This window comes from Colossoma macropomum, unplaced genomic scaffold (assembly GCF_904425465.1).
Source record: "Colossoma macropomum unplaced genomic scaffold, Colossoma_macropomum, whole genome shotgun sequence".
Taxonomy (NCBI): Eukaryota; Metazoa; Chordata; class Actinopteri; order Characiformes; family Serrasalmidae; genus Colossoma; species Colossoma macropomum.
The window spans coordinates 56,428,275-56,443,118 of NW_023494792.1; the positions used below are offsets into that span (position 1 = coordinate 56,428,275).

At 36.9% G+C, this 14,844-nt stretch overlaps 1 protein-coding gene across 1 annotated transcript; it reads left to right on the forward strand.

Annotated features, from left to right (window-relative positions):
- The first annotated feature begins 871 nt into the window (after positions 1–871).
- Positions 872–8,101, forward strand: cunh12orf45 (chromosome unknown C12orf45 homolog). The gene is made up of 4 exons (XM_036577636.1): positions 872–1,014; positions 3,610–3,684; positions 4,313–4,446; positions 7,642–8,101. Exons 1-4 carry the CDS (start codon positions 945–947, stop codon positions 7,801–7,803), a joined length of 441 nt encoding a protein of 146 aa, XP_036433529.1. The 5' UTR covers positions 872–944; the 3' UTR covers positions 7,804–8,101.
- Positions 8,102–14,844: the final 6,743 nt, after the last annotated feature.

The following is a 14,844-nucleotide window of genomic DNA, read 5'->3' on the forward strand; positions in this document are numbered from 1 at the left end:
AAAACGTTTTAAGCGATTTAGAAAATTACGTCTTGTTGTTGTTCTAAGTGAAAAGTTAGCACATCCTCTACAAGGAACAAACTTAAGTATGGGATTTTTTGCATAATTTCTTTTCTTTTTTCTTTTTTTTTAAATGTATTTATTTATTTACTGAGTTTAACACATTTGGAAAAAAATAAAACATAAAACAGGTCATTTTTTTGTCCAATATATAATATGTTAAACTTTTTTAAAATGAAATTTTACATTTTGTCAGACAATTACATTTGGAGGGAAGACATGTGGGGATCCCTGTATCACAAAAGTAATAATAAAATAAAATAAAAGAAGGGGCATCTCAAATCAATTCATTTGCGGTTAAAATCCTAGTTACAGTGTGATAAAGATCGAAAATAGCTTTAGGCTTTTTTCATTTATCAGGAAATATGATTCAGTCTGAACTGACATCCCTTCGCTTTTTTTTTTTTGCATGTAATCACTCATTTTGCTTCATTGTTGTTCTTGAGTGTACAGTATGATTTAAAAAATCATAAAAAATTTAAAAAATACACCCTCTCCATCAATCTGAGGAACCATTTCACCATGCAAAGAACCATTTGGCATGAAATGCTACTAACCTATGGCTCTAAACAGAACAGAACCTTTTTTAAGAGTCTAGATCTGTCTACAAGGGTCATAAATGAATGTATTTTTCTGGCAAATTTTATTGTATGCATACAAAATTCAGCTATTATTATGATCACGTTTACTATAAAGTTAAATAAAAGGTCAGCAAACAGTAATAAAACACAGCGGCCTTTAATTCTCAGGCCGTGAAGCCGCCGTTAGAGGACGCTGTGGATGAGCCTCTGCAGCGCTTCTTCACCTTTGAAACGGAAGCTGTTCTGGCACGGATAAACACACCACACATGCTGCAGCGGTCGAGCTGAAGTTGGAGCGAGAAGATGGAGCAAAAGAAGAATAACGACACCAAAAGCACCTCCCGGGATCTGCTGCTGTGCGGTAACGGAAAAGGTGCTTTATCTCTCTTACAGTAACGAGCTGCTGACTCCGTGCTGAGCTCACAGGAGCAGCTTTAGCTTCTACAGCTTTCACTGCTCAGACCTGAGTCGTGTGCTGGTTCTGATAAACTGTGCTGTCTGACTGAAATGTCCAGATTTACAGGCAGCTACTTTCAGAAAACTGTAGGTCGGATGTTTTAACCTTTTCAACTCCTTGGGACCTTCATAACTTTCATATTTCATAAGCTTCATTCAGAAGGTGGGGGTCGTATGAGAGCTGTAACTGTCTTCTTTCCAGTCAAATAGATGGGTGATGTAATTTTAAACCCTTATAATAAAAGAAGCTGAATTCACAATTTTTGTCTACTGAAAGTCGACCCATTTTTCCACAAATCTGGGCTATAAACTGTAAATAGATCTGTTCAGTTGATCTGCTCTGTAAAAATTACTTTTATAAAAAATACAAAGCGTCTAAGATTTTGGCTTTCAGCAGTAAATTGTAAGCATAAAGCAATATGTGTATCATAAAACACATGTTCTGTTAATTTGAGGGGAGCTTTTACCAAAAATAAATAAATAAATAAATAAAATAAAAATTTACATTTATTTCATGAAGTTACTGAATAATTTGCCTTATGATTTGGTCACGTAATTTCAGATGGAAACTACAAAATATACCCTGGAGAATGAGAGGTTAAAAGCCTAAACCACCTTATTGAATGCCAGCATTTAAATGTGCATGTAGGATAATTTGATATCCCAAATCACCCTTTTAGAAAATGTTACCAGAATGAAAATAATAATTGAGCTATTTGATAGATTGAGTCACCTTATCAGGGGGGTGAATATTAATATTACGTCAACAGACTTGAGGTAAGGCTGAATTAGCATTAAAGGGGAATTCCACCATTTTTTCAGAATTTCCGTATTGTTCAGTCGTTGAGATGTAAACAGAGTCGTTCAGAGTGGTTTGGTGTGAAATGGTTAATTGTAGAGAAAATCATAGACTCTTAACAGTGGTGATGGGAACCAGGGGTCACCTTGCCTATAACACAAATATAGCCAATTTATTTACCATCCAAAACCCAGAAATATGAAAAAATTTGTTTTCTTCAGGGACTGTTTTGCCTCACAACACCCTGAATGTGTCCCTCTGCCATGAATGAATTGAAGCAGATGGATACATTTTAAGCCAAAACTATGATAGAACAGTGTGTCAGACATCAGGCAGCGCGTATCTAACCATTTCATGTAATAACTTTCTATGAGGGTGGTTTAAGAGGTATTAAACATCTCTGACGTCTGGTTCCTATCACTGTGAATAATTCTGACTGTAAGTTTCTTTGCAAAGGAGCATTTAACACCAAACCACTTTAAATGACTTTTTTTTTTTTACATTTTAGCCATTTAATGAAATAAATAATTGGTGGAATTTCCCTTTAAGAAGACGAGCTACTGCACTATAGTAATGATCTGTGCATGCTCGGTATGCAATGATGATGTGTCCATCCTCGATGGGCTGGACAAATTGTTAGAACACCCCTGTTGAAGTATGTTAATGTTATCCAAACAAGCTTTAAGTGGCTTGTAGACCCACATGCTGGACCTACAAAGCAGAATTGAACAAACCAGAGAGCGAAGACTAACGTTAATGACGTTAGTGAGTGATGCAAGAAGAAGCAACAGACTGGCCTACTGTACAGCATTAAAGCGATAGTTCAGTGATAAACTATGTTTATGTGACACTGTATGGTACACAGTTGTATATAATAATCTTTTTTATAATAATATGAGGCCAAATGTCTTGCCGGGCTACATTTACAGTAAAGGTAAATTTGTGTAAATCTGATTTGTTTTTTTCTATTTATCTGTTTGTGGATCAATTTATTGGGCTAACTGGGAAATCTAGATTTTTTTTAACTTAAACATTTGCAATACAGTGATTCAGAGCCTGCTGAGGTCAGTGTTTTTGTCTTTTATTTGATCAGTTTTGTTGTATTTTCATATAACTCAGGAAAAAAAAGACAAAAATGACTTTTTCATATGGGCAAATGACCGTTTTCATTTTTTTCAGAATTAAAAGAGAGAATTTTATTCTTGCTTGGTGTTCTGTGCGGCTAAATAAATAAAATGTCTTCATGCCTGTTAATTAATCAAACTTTCGTAGCAGCAGAGGATCTTATTTTGCTGCATGAAATGTAATGAATCGTATTGAATGCCATTGAAATATTCTATGCCAGGTGCAAAGAGAATTGCAAGAGAAAGAATAATGCCAGGATATTTATTTTTCTATGGAAAGGTCTTAAAAAGTTAAATTAAAGGAAACAGTTTTTATTTTAAAATGTCTGTTTTCAGTTTGAAACAAAAGAAAATTGGACATCATGTCCTGCATCCTAATTCAGAAACTCGGGCAGCCTGCTTGCTGAAGCTCTCTGTCAGTATCATTTGCTGTGAGTTATAAGTTTTGAAGTTTGAATGTAAGGGCACATTTCAGGACAAGTGAATCCTAGTCAAGACAAAGTCACAGAAAAAAAGAATCCAAAAATTCTCATAATGGTTTTAATGAAAGCATTTCCCCTCCTCTTCCCTCTCAATGAATTTCTTGCAGGAATCCATGAAAAGCTCTTATTGAAACCTAAAGCTGCTGATTCACTGCACACTGAAAAGGTCCCCCGAAGTAGCGGTGAGTACCTTCCCATTTTTCACTGCATTTGAGACACAATATCTGTTTAATCCTACATTTCAGACTGAGTTGAGGGTAAGTTACAGTATAGGGTTGAATGCAAGCTTTTACACACCGCTGATCAGTGTTTCATAAATTTCTACATGAACACCACATAACAAAACTAAATATGAGCTAGGTGGTTTTTAATGCATAAGTTTGATTTATTCCCATTTTGTTCATTTGTTTTACAAAATAAATTGTATTTTATTTAAATAAACGACAGTGTGAATGAGAGCATGCAAAAAAGGGCGAACATCCTTCATAGATCCTCGTAGGTATAATTTCCTTGTAAGAAGCAGGACATTTTTTCATCTGATAGTACTTCAGTTAGTCAGCTAACGGAATAGCCACTCTCCTTTTACTCAAACTCTGACTTTTTGTAGTGATATTTGTGGCTTTTGACAATACTACACATACTACAGCCTTTTAAGCTTCTATGTCTTCCTTGTCTTTGTGTGAATTTGTTCAGTAATACTGAATCAGGCTTTTGTTCTTGAAGATATTTGACCTGTTTACTGTTCTAGCATGACCAGCCATTATATAAATCACATCTGTGTGTGTTTGTGTGTATATTTATGTGTGTTAGTCCTCGACAGGCTCCAGAGTTTCCTACCTCAGATGGCCCTGGCCAATGAGGCTTTAAAGCAGCAGATGGAGGCGGCTCCTGCAGGTCAATTTGACATTGAGAGCGTAGCGGATGCAGAGAAAGTCATTGAGATGGTGAGACCTCTTCACGTGACTGGAGTGAAGCTTTTTTTTTTATCTAGGTTATTGTTAAATAACAGGATAATTTGATGATCATCATAGTCAAACATACATTCAAAAAGACATAACAGTGAGTCGAGCGAGATCCACTGTCTATAGGCAGAAAAGAAATGATGACACAGACTCGAAACACAGAGGCTTCAGTGTTGGAATTTTATCATTTAATTATTACTGTTCATGAAACTGTAATATGGTTGTAGGAGAATATTTTATAGATGCTGAGCATTACATGCATGGTAGAATGCCCATAAAATAGCTGTGTCCCTTTTTTCAAGCTGTTTGGTTTTAGTATTTTTTATTCTATTGTGCGTTACTCATGTTATTTAGGACCTGGTAGTAACTCTGATGTTTTGATCTACTGTGTGCTTCAGGTTGTTTTGAAAGAACAGTTTAAAATCCATGAAAATAAATGTTTCCTTTCTGGAAACATCTGTCTGGTTAACTTACAATGCTGTAAGGTGGTGCAGTGATATATTTGGAAAATACTGTTATACTGAATTTTATCAGTACAACCCAGAACTACACTGTCAAAAAGAAATCTGTAAAAAAAAAAAAAGAAGAAGAAACAAAAACAGGTAAAAAGAGCAGGGGGCCAGACAAAAGTCATTAACTGTAAACATATGCTTTCTTAATGATGGTAAAAATCTATAAAACTACACTCCTTTAATTTCTGAAATGCAACCTTCAGATATTGTGGCGTACAGTATTTTACCGTAATAATAACCGTAACAACAATTAAAATAATACAAATGTCTGTGAAATAAAGCTGAGCATTTTTTGTGAATTTACATTTTATTTCTCTAAATTAACAACAGCAGTGCTAAAATACAGTATATCGCTGTTGTTGGAACAAAACCTCGTATCTCCATTTTTGTCATTTTTCAGTTTTTGACAGTAAATTTCATGATGAATGGACCAAAAGAAACAACCCAAAATGACTTGGGAAGTCTGGTTCCATTGACTTCCATTAAAAGTAAAGTAGGTTTTTTCCTTCTCCTGTAAAGTTACCGTTTTGGAGATACAAGGTTTTCTTCCAACAGCAGCGATATGTAAGGTTTATTCACATGCATTTATCCTTCTTTTTTTTTAAAGAAAATAAGCATTGATAATTAAATTTTACAGTCCTTTGACAGTAAAAATTTTTTTTTTTTTTTTCACAGTGAAGGTATTAAAGTATTAGACTAAGTATATGACCCACAGTTCAGCACATTAGTGATGTTATAACATTTTGGAAATTTAGAGGAAGAAAGTTAAACTAGCAAGAACTTCCATGGCCAGCTGTCCCACATAGAGAAGATACATATCCGCACACCTGCAGTCTTAAAGAGTGCTTGCACACTTCTAAAAGTCTTGAAATGCATCATGTTAAAGTGCACTTGAGCAAACCACAAACCACCAACAGGTACAGGCCAGTAGAAGTGAGTAGCTGGATAGCATAGTGGATAACACCATCACCCCATACATGGGGATGTGGACAGGAACACCACTGCTACAGGGCTGTGAAAAGGTTTTTGTCCTCCTCCTGATTTTGTCTGTTTTGGCATATTTTTCCACATTAAATGGTTTCTGATCCTCAAAAAAGTTATATAAGATGAGGGAAACACACAAATCACACACCCAAGATTTACCTCTGTTCCAGTGGCTCTCACTGTGCTGCTTGTGGAGACCTTTTAGGCTGCTTCACGTTGCTGGAATGGTTCCATTTAAATGGTGTTTAGATTCAACAGGCTGGCAGCAATCAGTCCTGAAACTGACCATCTCAGTGAAATGAAAGCATCAGTTTCCCAGACCATATGACACCCAAGCCAGTTCTAAAAAGAACTAAGGCTAGATGTGATACATGTGCGAGAACCAGCCCCTAATGTTATATTCAGCTATCCTTTCAAGTCGGTCTGGGGAAGAGCATGTTATATATATGTAATTAATAATAATAATACATACATACATACATCATCTAAACTGCTTATCCTTCTGGGTCGCGGTGGGCTGCTGGAGCCTATCCCAGCAGTCATTGGGCGGAAGGCAGGATACACCCTGGACAGGTCGCCAGTCCCACGCGGGGCAGACAGACATACACATTCACACCTAGGGGCAATTTTAGCAAGTCCAATTAGCCTGACTGCATGTCTTTGGACATGACCCTGGTCGCCCAGCCGGGAATTGAACCCAGGCCATTCCTGCTGTGAGGCGACAGCGCTACCCACTGCGCCACCGTGCCGCCGCCATCATCATCATCATCATCATCTTATTATTATTATTATTATTATTATTATTATTATTATTATTATTATTATTATTATTATTATTATTATTAAGAAGAAGAAGAAGAAGTGAAATTTATAAAGCACCTTCCTCATACCCAAGGTCGCTTTACGGGGGCAAAAAAAACCTTCAGTGAGCAGAAGAATGAAAGTACTGAGAAAAAATGTAGGTTTTAAGCTGAGCCTTAAGATGCAGCAATGAGAAGGGAGTTACAGTAGTCTAAGTGGGATGATATAAAAGCATGAACCAGAGTTTCTATATCTTACAAGGAGAGCAGTGGCAAAGACGAGCAATATTACGGAGATGGAAAAAAGGCTGTTTTGACCAAAGTGCTAATATGAGGTTCGAAAGAAAGGACAGGATCAAAAAGTACACCCAAGTTACGCACTACTGTCAAAGGTTTAACAGTCACACTGTCAGTGGAAATTGCAATCACAGACTTAGAGCCAATGAGTAAAATTTCAGTTTCAGCAGTTAGGAGGAGATCTTCTGATTGTATGATGTTGTGTCTGCTTTACAGTTCTGTTTTGCTTCAGTCAAAAAAGACTGAAGTGAGATTAATAAAGTGTAAATATCATTAGATCAAACGGGGAAAGATTTCTATTGATGGCAAATAATAAATCTCAATTTATCACATTGACATTGCAATTCTTGGCATGTCAAAGCTTTAAAAATCTCACTAGAATTGTATAATGGCTCATTTATAATAATGATTGTGGGGCTTTTAGAGCTTCCCACCCCCCATTACTGTCATCAGTTTTATGTCAAACAAATGTAATTATTATCAGGACCCTTAGAATAGTAAAACTCATTGCTGTTTGTCTCAGGCACCAGCCATCTCATGTAGCAGGCATTTATCTGCTAATCTGCTCTCTCTCTCTCTTTCAGGACGTTGCTCTGGTGGAGCTGGAGGGTTCAGACAGCAGCGAGGAAGAAGAGGAATCATCTGAGGACAGTAGCTCAGATGAAGAGACTGTGGAAAATCTCAAACTACCCGGCGATAAAAAGAGAAAGGCCAACATCCAAGTGCTAGAAAGAGAAGGAGAATGAGAGAATACGGCTTCTACACCACTGAACCACAGACTGGGAACTTCTCTCTTTAGATGAGAGACGCTTTGTGCTGATGCGGCCTTAATTCTCACATTCTCATATTCACCACTCGCACAGAGCATCTGACGGTGACCCTGCTAAGACAGCAGTTCTTGTTTGAGCTAATGTAAATATTAACCTGAAACTGAGGGTAATTGTTATTCATGTGGACTCATGTTTGCTCAGTTTGATGTACTGACGCATTTCACATAGCATGGTAAATGCAGTGTGTTGCTGTTCTATGGAGATTTTGTATGTGTTTATTATGATGTGCAATACTATGTTTTGATATATGGTTACTTTGTTTCTGTGACAGCCCTAATCTGCAGCCATTTACTGATTTGCAGCATTTCAAATATACTGTCTTGGAGCCAACACTGGCCTTTTTGTGTTCAGAGGTTTAGTTAAAATGTCATAATCAGTCAGTTATGGTACAACATGTAACTGTGATATTAAAAGTCAGCACATTTGCAATCTGAACCCCAGGAATCGCACACTTTAAATGTTTAAGTAACCATCATATCACACCATTTGCCTATTATTAAGATGTTTCACAGTTTTTGTAATAAACTTCTTAATATGATAGGTTTTCTGCTGTTATTTTTGTCTGCTGTTACATTTTTGAGTTTCCGTTTGTGAACTGAATCGGATGTGAATTGGTAAATTAAATGAAAATGTGCGTCATTTCTGGCCACACCTGCAAACTAACCAGGTTACCTAACAGGTAAGAGAACCAGTCAGACTCTACCAGCATAGTCATTTATACTTTCTGTTTACCGCATCCAGTCAGCGATTAGAAAAGTTCTTGGTATTTTCTGTTACACTTTCATCAGTTGAAGCGACGTTGGACTGTTTTGGTGTTTTTGTTCGTTTTTTGTTTGTTTTTTTGTTTCTTTCTAATTCTGGATTAATCCTTTTGAAAAGTTCAGCATGCCATATGCCTGATTGTCAAGGTTATGGAAATGGATTGTGGTGCAGTTAACAAGGAAGCAAGCGAAGGACAAAAAAACAAGAACAGAAAAAGGTAATTTACATTATTATTGTCACAGATTCGGTCCAATATTTGTTTTTATGCTTAAAAGCATGTTTATTACGCTATGTGGCAGGTTTATTACTTGTATTGACTAGTTTATAACATTGTATTGAGATTGAAAGAAGAAACAAAGTCATACATTTGCCCCTTACACAATAAAAACATTTTTTTAAAACTTGGCTTTTCATAATGAAGATACTTTGAGGAGACTAGTCTTAAAGCTACACCTAACCTAACAGTGTAACAAGAGTTTATCAGAGAGACCATTGGCTACAGTTATATTTAAGTGGTATATTTGTAACTGAACATCTATAAATGTTTCTATATGTCAATTACACATCTATAAGCCACTGATTACACACATTACATGTTAGTGAAATGGCACAGTATGAGCTATGCATTAAATAAATAAATAAATAGCCGCCAAACACGCAAAGCCGGAAGTCAAACCGTTCTTTTGTCCGCCTTGCTCTGAGTCATTTCAGATTTTACGCTCCCATCCGATAAGAAAGAAAATTTTTTTTTGAGAAAATATGGTATGTATATTTTAAAAGATAACAGCAGTTTTTATCTGTTTCAATAACGTTTGAATTGATTGTAAATTATTAGTTTTTCACTTTTTAAGAAGTGGGTTCTTCACTTAAGCCTTTAGGCCGAATGTCTAGCCTTTAGCCAGCATTGCTATATTAGGCAAATTAATGGATTAACGGGGAAAAAGACGTTATTTTTCATTATTTTTCAATGATGATCTTGCTAGTTCCTCTTAGTGGTGGGACCAGTGGACCTGTAGGGCCGGGTGAATATACAAATATCAGATCGGTGTAGGCCAAAACAGAGCTGAAGCATTAGCTTAGCTTCGTGCTCTGTACATATGGGCATATTCTTTATAATATGTATGTTATATATTTCATTTCTAATGTATTTATGATTATAAACTGTATTTATACAGCATATATTTTACATTTACCATTTAATATTTGATTAGAGATTGATTGTTTAGCATGTTTTCAAGGGCCCGTTTGTCATATCTTATTTTTTAATACTGCTAGGTGCTTATTCGCTTTGTGAGTCACATAAAAAGGGCAAGCAGTGATTCCTCGCATACATAAGAGTCACTTTTTGACTAAATGTTTGCCGGTTTATAATTCATAAGTTTTGATGGATAAAATGTGTAAACAGTCTTATTCTATTGTATGATCAGGCCAGTAGTGATCCACCCTGAATTGAGCTGGTTCAAATCGGCTCATCTTTTAGTCATATCTTTCTAAACGTTTTTTCAAATGATTTTTTATGTGTGCTAAGAGAAATCTGTAATACCTGATGTATGTTTTTCAGAACTGGGTTGAAAACAACAGTGCGAGCTGTCCGCAGACTAGAAACGCAGTCGATCCGTCCTCTACTGACACAGATAATCCTCGAGTATGTCATCCGCTGATATTAAACTTATTGTATTTATATTTGAATTCTAAATATGAACATGTTTATTAGAAAATGTGTTTGTTGACTTGACTTGAATGCTTTTCTTGTACAGGTTTTACTGGACATATTTGAGCAGAGGTTTCTTATAACACAACTTCACAATGTTCCTTTCATGTTACTAGGTTTCTGTACAAATAGCACCCAAAAGGGTTCTTCTATTGTTACAACCTTGACATCACAACAATAGAAGAACACTTTTGGATGCTATATAGAACCATTTTCAAAAAGGTTCTGTACAGAACCACCTACAGCATATTCTCCATCGATCTCAAGAACGCTTTAAACACTCAAAAGGTTCTTTGAGTGTTCAAGGTTCTATATAGAACCATTTTCTTTGCTAAAGAACATTGGAAGAACCATCTTTTTTTAAGGGTGTACTTGCACCCCTATGGTGTATGAACATGTTCATTATAAAATGTGTTTGTAGATTTGATTTGAGGTTTCTTATAACACAACAGTGTTCTTTTAATATTACTAGGTTTCTGTCCAGTGTGAGGACGACCCAGACGGCCAGCATGGACAGGTCGTAACTGACAACATATCATACGGTCTCCCCTGGCCGAACACAGACACAGACGATGAAGGGCTTTTGAGTGACTTTGCTGAAGATGAAGACTTGATGTTGGATGAGAGTCATCAAAGCTCTAGGCATCATGAAACGCCTGGAGATGTCGCAGCAGCGCAGGTGGGTAAACCAGCTACAATAATAATTTAAATGAGGCAATGCAGATTTGGCGATGCTGATGATTTATAATGAGTTTTTATCAGGATTAAAGAAATGATTGTGAAAAAAAACGATAGAACGTTCTTTTAATTTGCAGCTTATGTAACTGAATTACATTTCAGTAGATTTTAAACTTATTTTGATTAGCTTTAAATAGTTTGGTCTTTATTTTGGCTTCATAAGAGCCACATTCTTATAGGATTAGTAACATTTATGTTGTATATTTGATTTATGATATGTAGTTGCTTAGTAAAAAAAATTTTTTACAGTATTTAAAGGCTTACAGTGTTGTGATCTTGTGTCATTTATTATGCTACTGGGATCTTATTTGTTTTATAGGCCATATAAAAAGACACAGCAGTGATTCCTTACATACATAAGGGCCACGTTTTGGGCAAAGGGCAAAACGTGTACACAGTATAATGAATGATGAATGGAAATTGTGATGAGCCAGTAATAATTCATTTTTAATGTGACTTATCCATAATTGTCTCATCTGTTAGTTCTATCTTTCTTGGCTTTTTCCAAAAGAAAATAATTTGTTGTCTGTTGATATTTTTCAGTACCATGATGAAAACAACAGCGTAAACCATCCAGAGACCAGAAATACAGCCAATCTGTCCACCACTGACACAGATAATCCACGAGTATGTTATTGTCTGACATCAAACTATATGTGGTTATATATATTCTAGACATGTTTTATTAGAATGATTGACTGCAGGCAGTTGAACACATTTCTTATACAGATTTTATTAAGCATAACTGAACACAGCTTTCTTGTAATATAATAATTTAATAGAATATAATGTACTTTTTATATTACTAGGTTTCTGTCCAGTGTGAGGACGACCCAGAGGGCCAGCATGGATGTGTTGTAATGGACAACATATCATACGGTCTCCGCTGGCTGAACACAGACACTGATGATGAAGGAATCTCACCAGACTTTCTTCAGGAGGCAGACGTGATGGTAGATGATAGTCATCAAAGCTCAACACACTGTGAAAGACATAGAGTTTCCACGGCAGTGCAGGTAGGTAAAGCAGCTGTTATGACAATCTGCAAGGCGATGCAGATTTTGCAAAGCTAAATTTATACAATTTATAGTTTTTTGTCAGGATGAAAGGAAGTGTTCTGCAAAAAAAAAACCCACTTGCAAAAGTATTTTAATTTTCGATTAATATTAGCCCGTTTCACAATGCACTGCACTACAGTACCCAGCATGCAATGCAACGTAATGTGTGCTCCGACTCTCCTACCCCAATAACAACCTATAGGACAGCGGTTACACCTCAATTCTACACAGTTCCACACCAGTCACATCACCAAACACACTCACTGCATTTCAGCTGCAGTTCAACCAACATAAACACTTAACGTCAGCTCAGCGTTTCAGACATGGAGCCCAAGTATTAATGAACTTGCAGCAAAGAAAGGATGCCAGGGGTCTAGTTCAAGCAGATAGGTAGGTTTAAAAGACTGAGCTCCTAGGGACCCTTAAATTTTGAATATGTTAAGTATTTATGTAATATTTCAAGGTCTACTACAAGTGCCTGTATTTTACTGCTGAAGTTTTTGTGTATTTTGCATCATTTCGGTTTATAGCAAAATGTTAATTAAAAATGAAATAAAGCATAGATGTTCTCTGGCCCACGGATTTGTTGAGATCTTTTAATATGCCTCTTTTAGTGGTTGAGTTTGACACCCCTGCTTTAATTGAACATTTTAATACATTTAAATTCACTTTATTTAGCTTTAAATACACACACACACACATACACACACACACACACACACACCATCTTCTAAGCCACTTAGTTTGGTCTTTACTTTGGCATCAATAAGAGCCATATTCCTATAGCTTTAGCTTAAACATAATGCTCTGTACATATATTGGGGCAAATACCCTACAATATTTATATGTTTGATTTATAATATTTATTTCATTCTAAAAATGTATTATTACAGCGTGTATTTTACAGCATTTATATTCTTTGATGTCTGTTAATATTTTTCAGGCCCAGGACAATAACAGTAGCAAAGATGCTGCTAAGAAAAACCTTTGATATCTGTTGATGTTTTTCAGCACCATAATGAACACAACAGCGTGAACCATCCAGAGACCAGAGATGCAGTCGATCCGTCCTCCACTGACACAGATAATCCTCGAGTACGTCATCAGTTTTATTAGAAAGTGTGATTAAGTGCAATTGAATGCATTTCTCATACAGATTTTACTGAGCACATTTGAATATACTGAATACTTCTGGTAACGTTTCTAGGTTTCCGTCCAGTGTGAGGACGACCCAGAGGGCCAGCATGGACGAGTCGTATTTGACAACATAACGTATGGTCTCCTCCAGCTGAACGGAGACACTGACGATGTAGGAACTTCAGCTGACATTGTTCTAGTAGACGTCTTGATGTTGGATGATAGTCATCAAAGCTGTATTATGTTGGTTTATTTGGATTTGTTTTGGATGCTGGATTAAATTCTTTTTTATCAGAGCCAAGACAGATTGTGCTGCCTTCTTCCTTATTTATTTAATTTCATTGAATTACTCAGACCTTGGTTTACCAAGGAGTCCAGAGAAAGCCCTTGCAACCCTGGAGAAAAGAGAAGAAGTTCTTTAAATCAGACATGGCTGTAGATGTACTGGCAGCCACAGCAGTGGGTGTTTCAACTGGTGGAGCAGAGAGAGATTGATACTAAGGACGCAAAACCTGAAACACTGCAACAATTTAGCATATCAAACATCAGTGGTCATAGGTGGCCAAAGTAAATATAATATAATAAAAGATAAAAACCAGCTGGAGTTGGTGTTGATGCAAAACCAATATGTGCTGGCCTTGCGCTGCATACACGAGCTTAGACCAACATGAAATGCTTGCTGGTCTGTGCTGTTTTTTTTTTTTTAGCAGAGTTTCTTTGGGACAGGTTCCCTGAAAAAAGATTTTCCAATGGTGATTTTCCATTGGCAGTCCAGTTTAGTCCAAGACCAGGTTTGCTCCATGTCTGGGAAACTGGCTGGTCTTTAAAACAAAGAAACATTTTGCATGTCAAAGTTGGGGGCAGTGCTGAAATGTGCACACTTGGTTCAGGAGCAACAAACTGATTTTCACAAATGGAAGCTGCAAAACACTTCAGAATCTTAATTTTAGGGGACTATTTTGCCTTAAGGGCGGCACGGTGGCGCAGTGGGTAGTGCTGTCGCCTCACAGCAAGAATGGCCTGGGTTCGATTCCTGGCTGGGTGACCAGGGTCATTTCTGTGTGGAGTTTGCCGTCTTCTCCCCGTGTCTGCGTGGGTTTCCTCCGGGTACTCCGGTTTCCTCCCACAGTCCAAAGACGTGCAGTCAGGCTGATTGGACTTGCTAAATTGCCCCTAGGTGTGAGTGGGTGTGACTGTGTATGTATGTCTGTCTGTCTGTCTGCCCTGCGATGGACTGGCGACCTGTCCAGGGTGTATCCTGCCTTCCGCCCAATGACAGCTGGGATAGGCTCCAGCACCCCACCGTGACCCAGAAGGATAAGTGGTTTAGATTATGTATGTATGTATGTATGTTACAACACCCTACATGCACCTCTCCACTATGAATTAATAAAAACATACACTTTAGTCCATCTTATCTCAAAACTATCTCAAAACAGTTTCCCTTTTGCTACACTTTCTCAGCTTATCCTTATATTTTACTGATTACAGTCATTCTGTATTTCCTGTGTGGAATGCAAAGTTAAAAATATATAGAAGCTTAATTTATCT

Bases quoted from the DNA above. Each gene is read 5' to 3' on its own strand.
- cunh12orf45 (XM_036577636.1), top strand. From the start codon at position 945: ATGGAGCAAAAGAAGAATAACGACACCAAAAGCACCTCCCGGGATCTG. The intron at 1,015-3,609 runs GTGCTTTATCTC...AATTTCTTGCAG, and splicing joins GCTGTGCGGTAACGGAAAAG to GAATCCATGAAAAGCTCTTA. The intron at 4,447-7,641 runs GTGAGACCTCTT...TCTCTCTTTCAG, and splicing joins CAGAGAAAGTCATTGAGATG to GACGTTGCTCTGGTGGAGCT.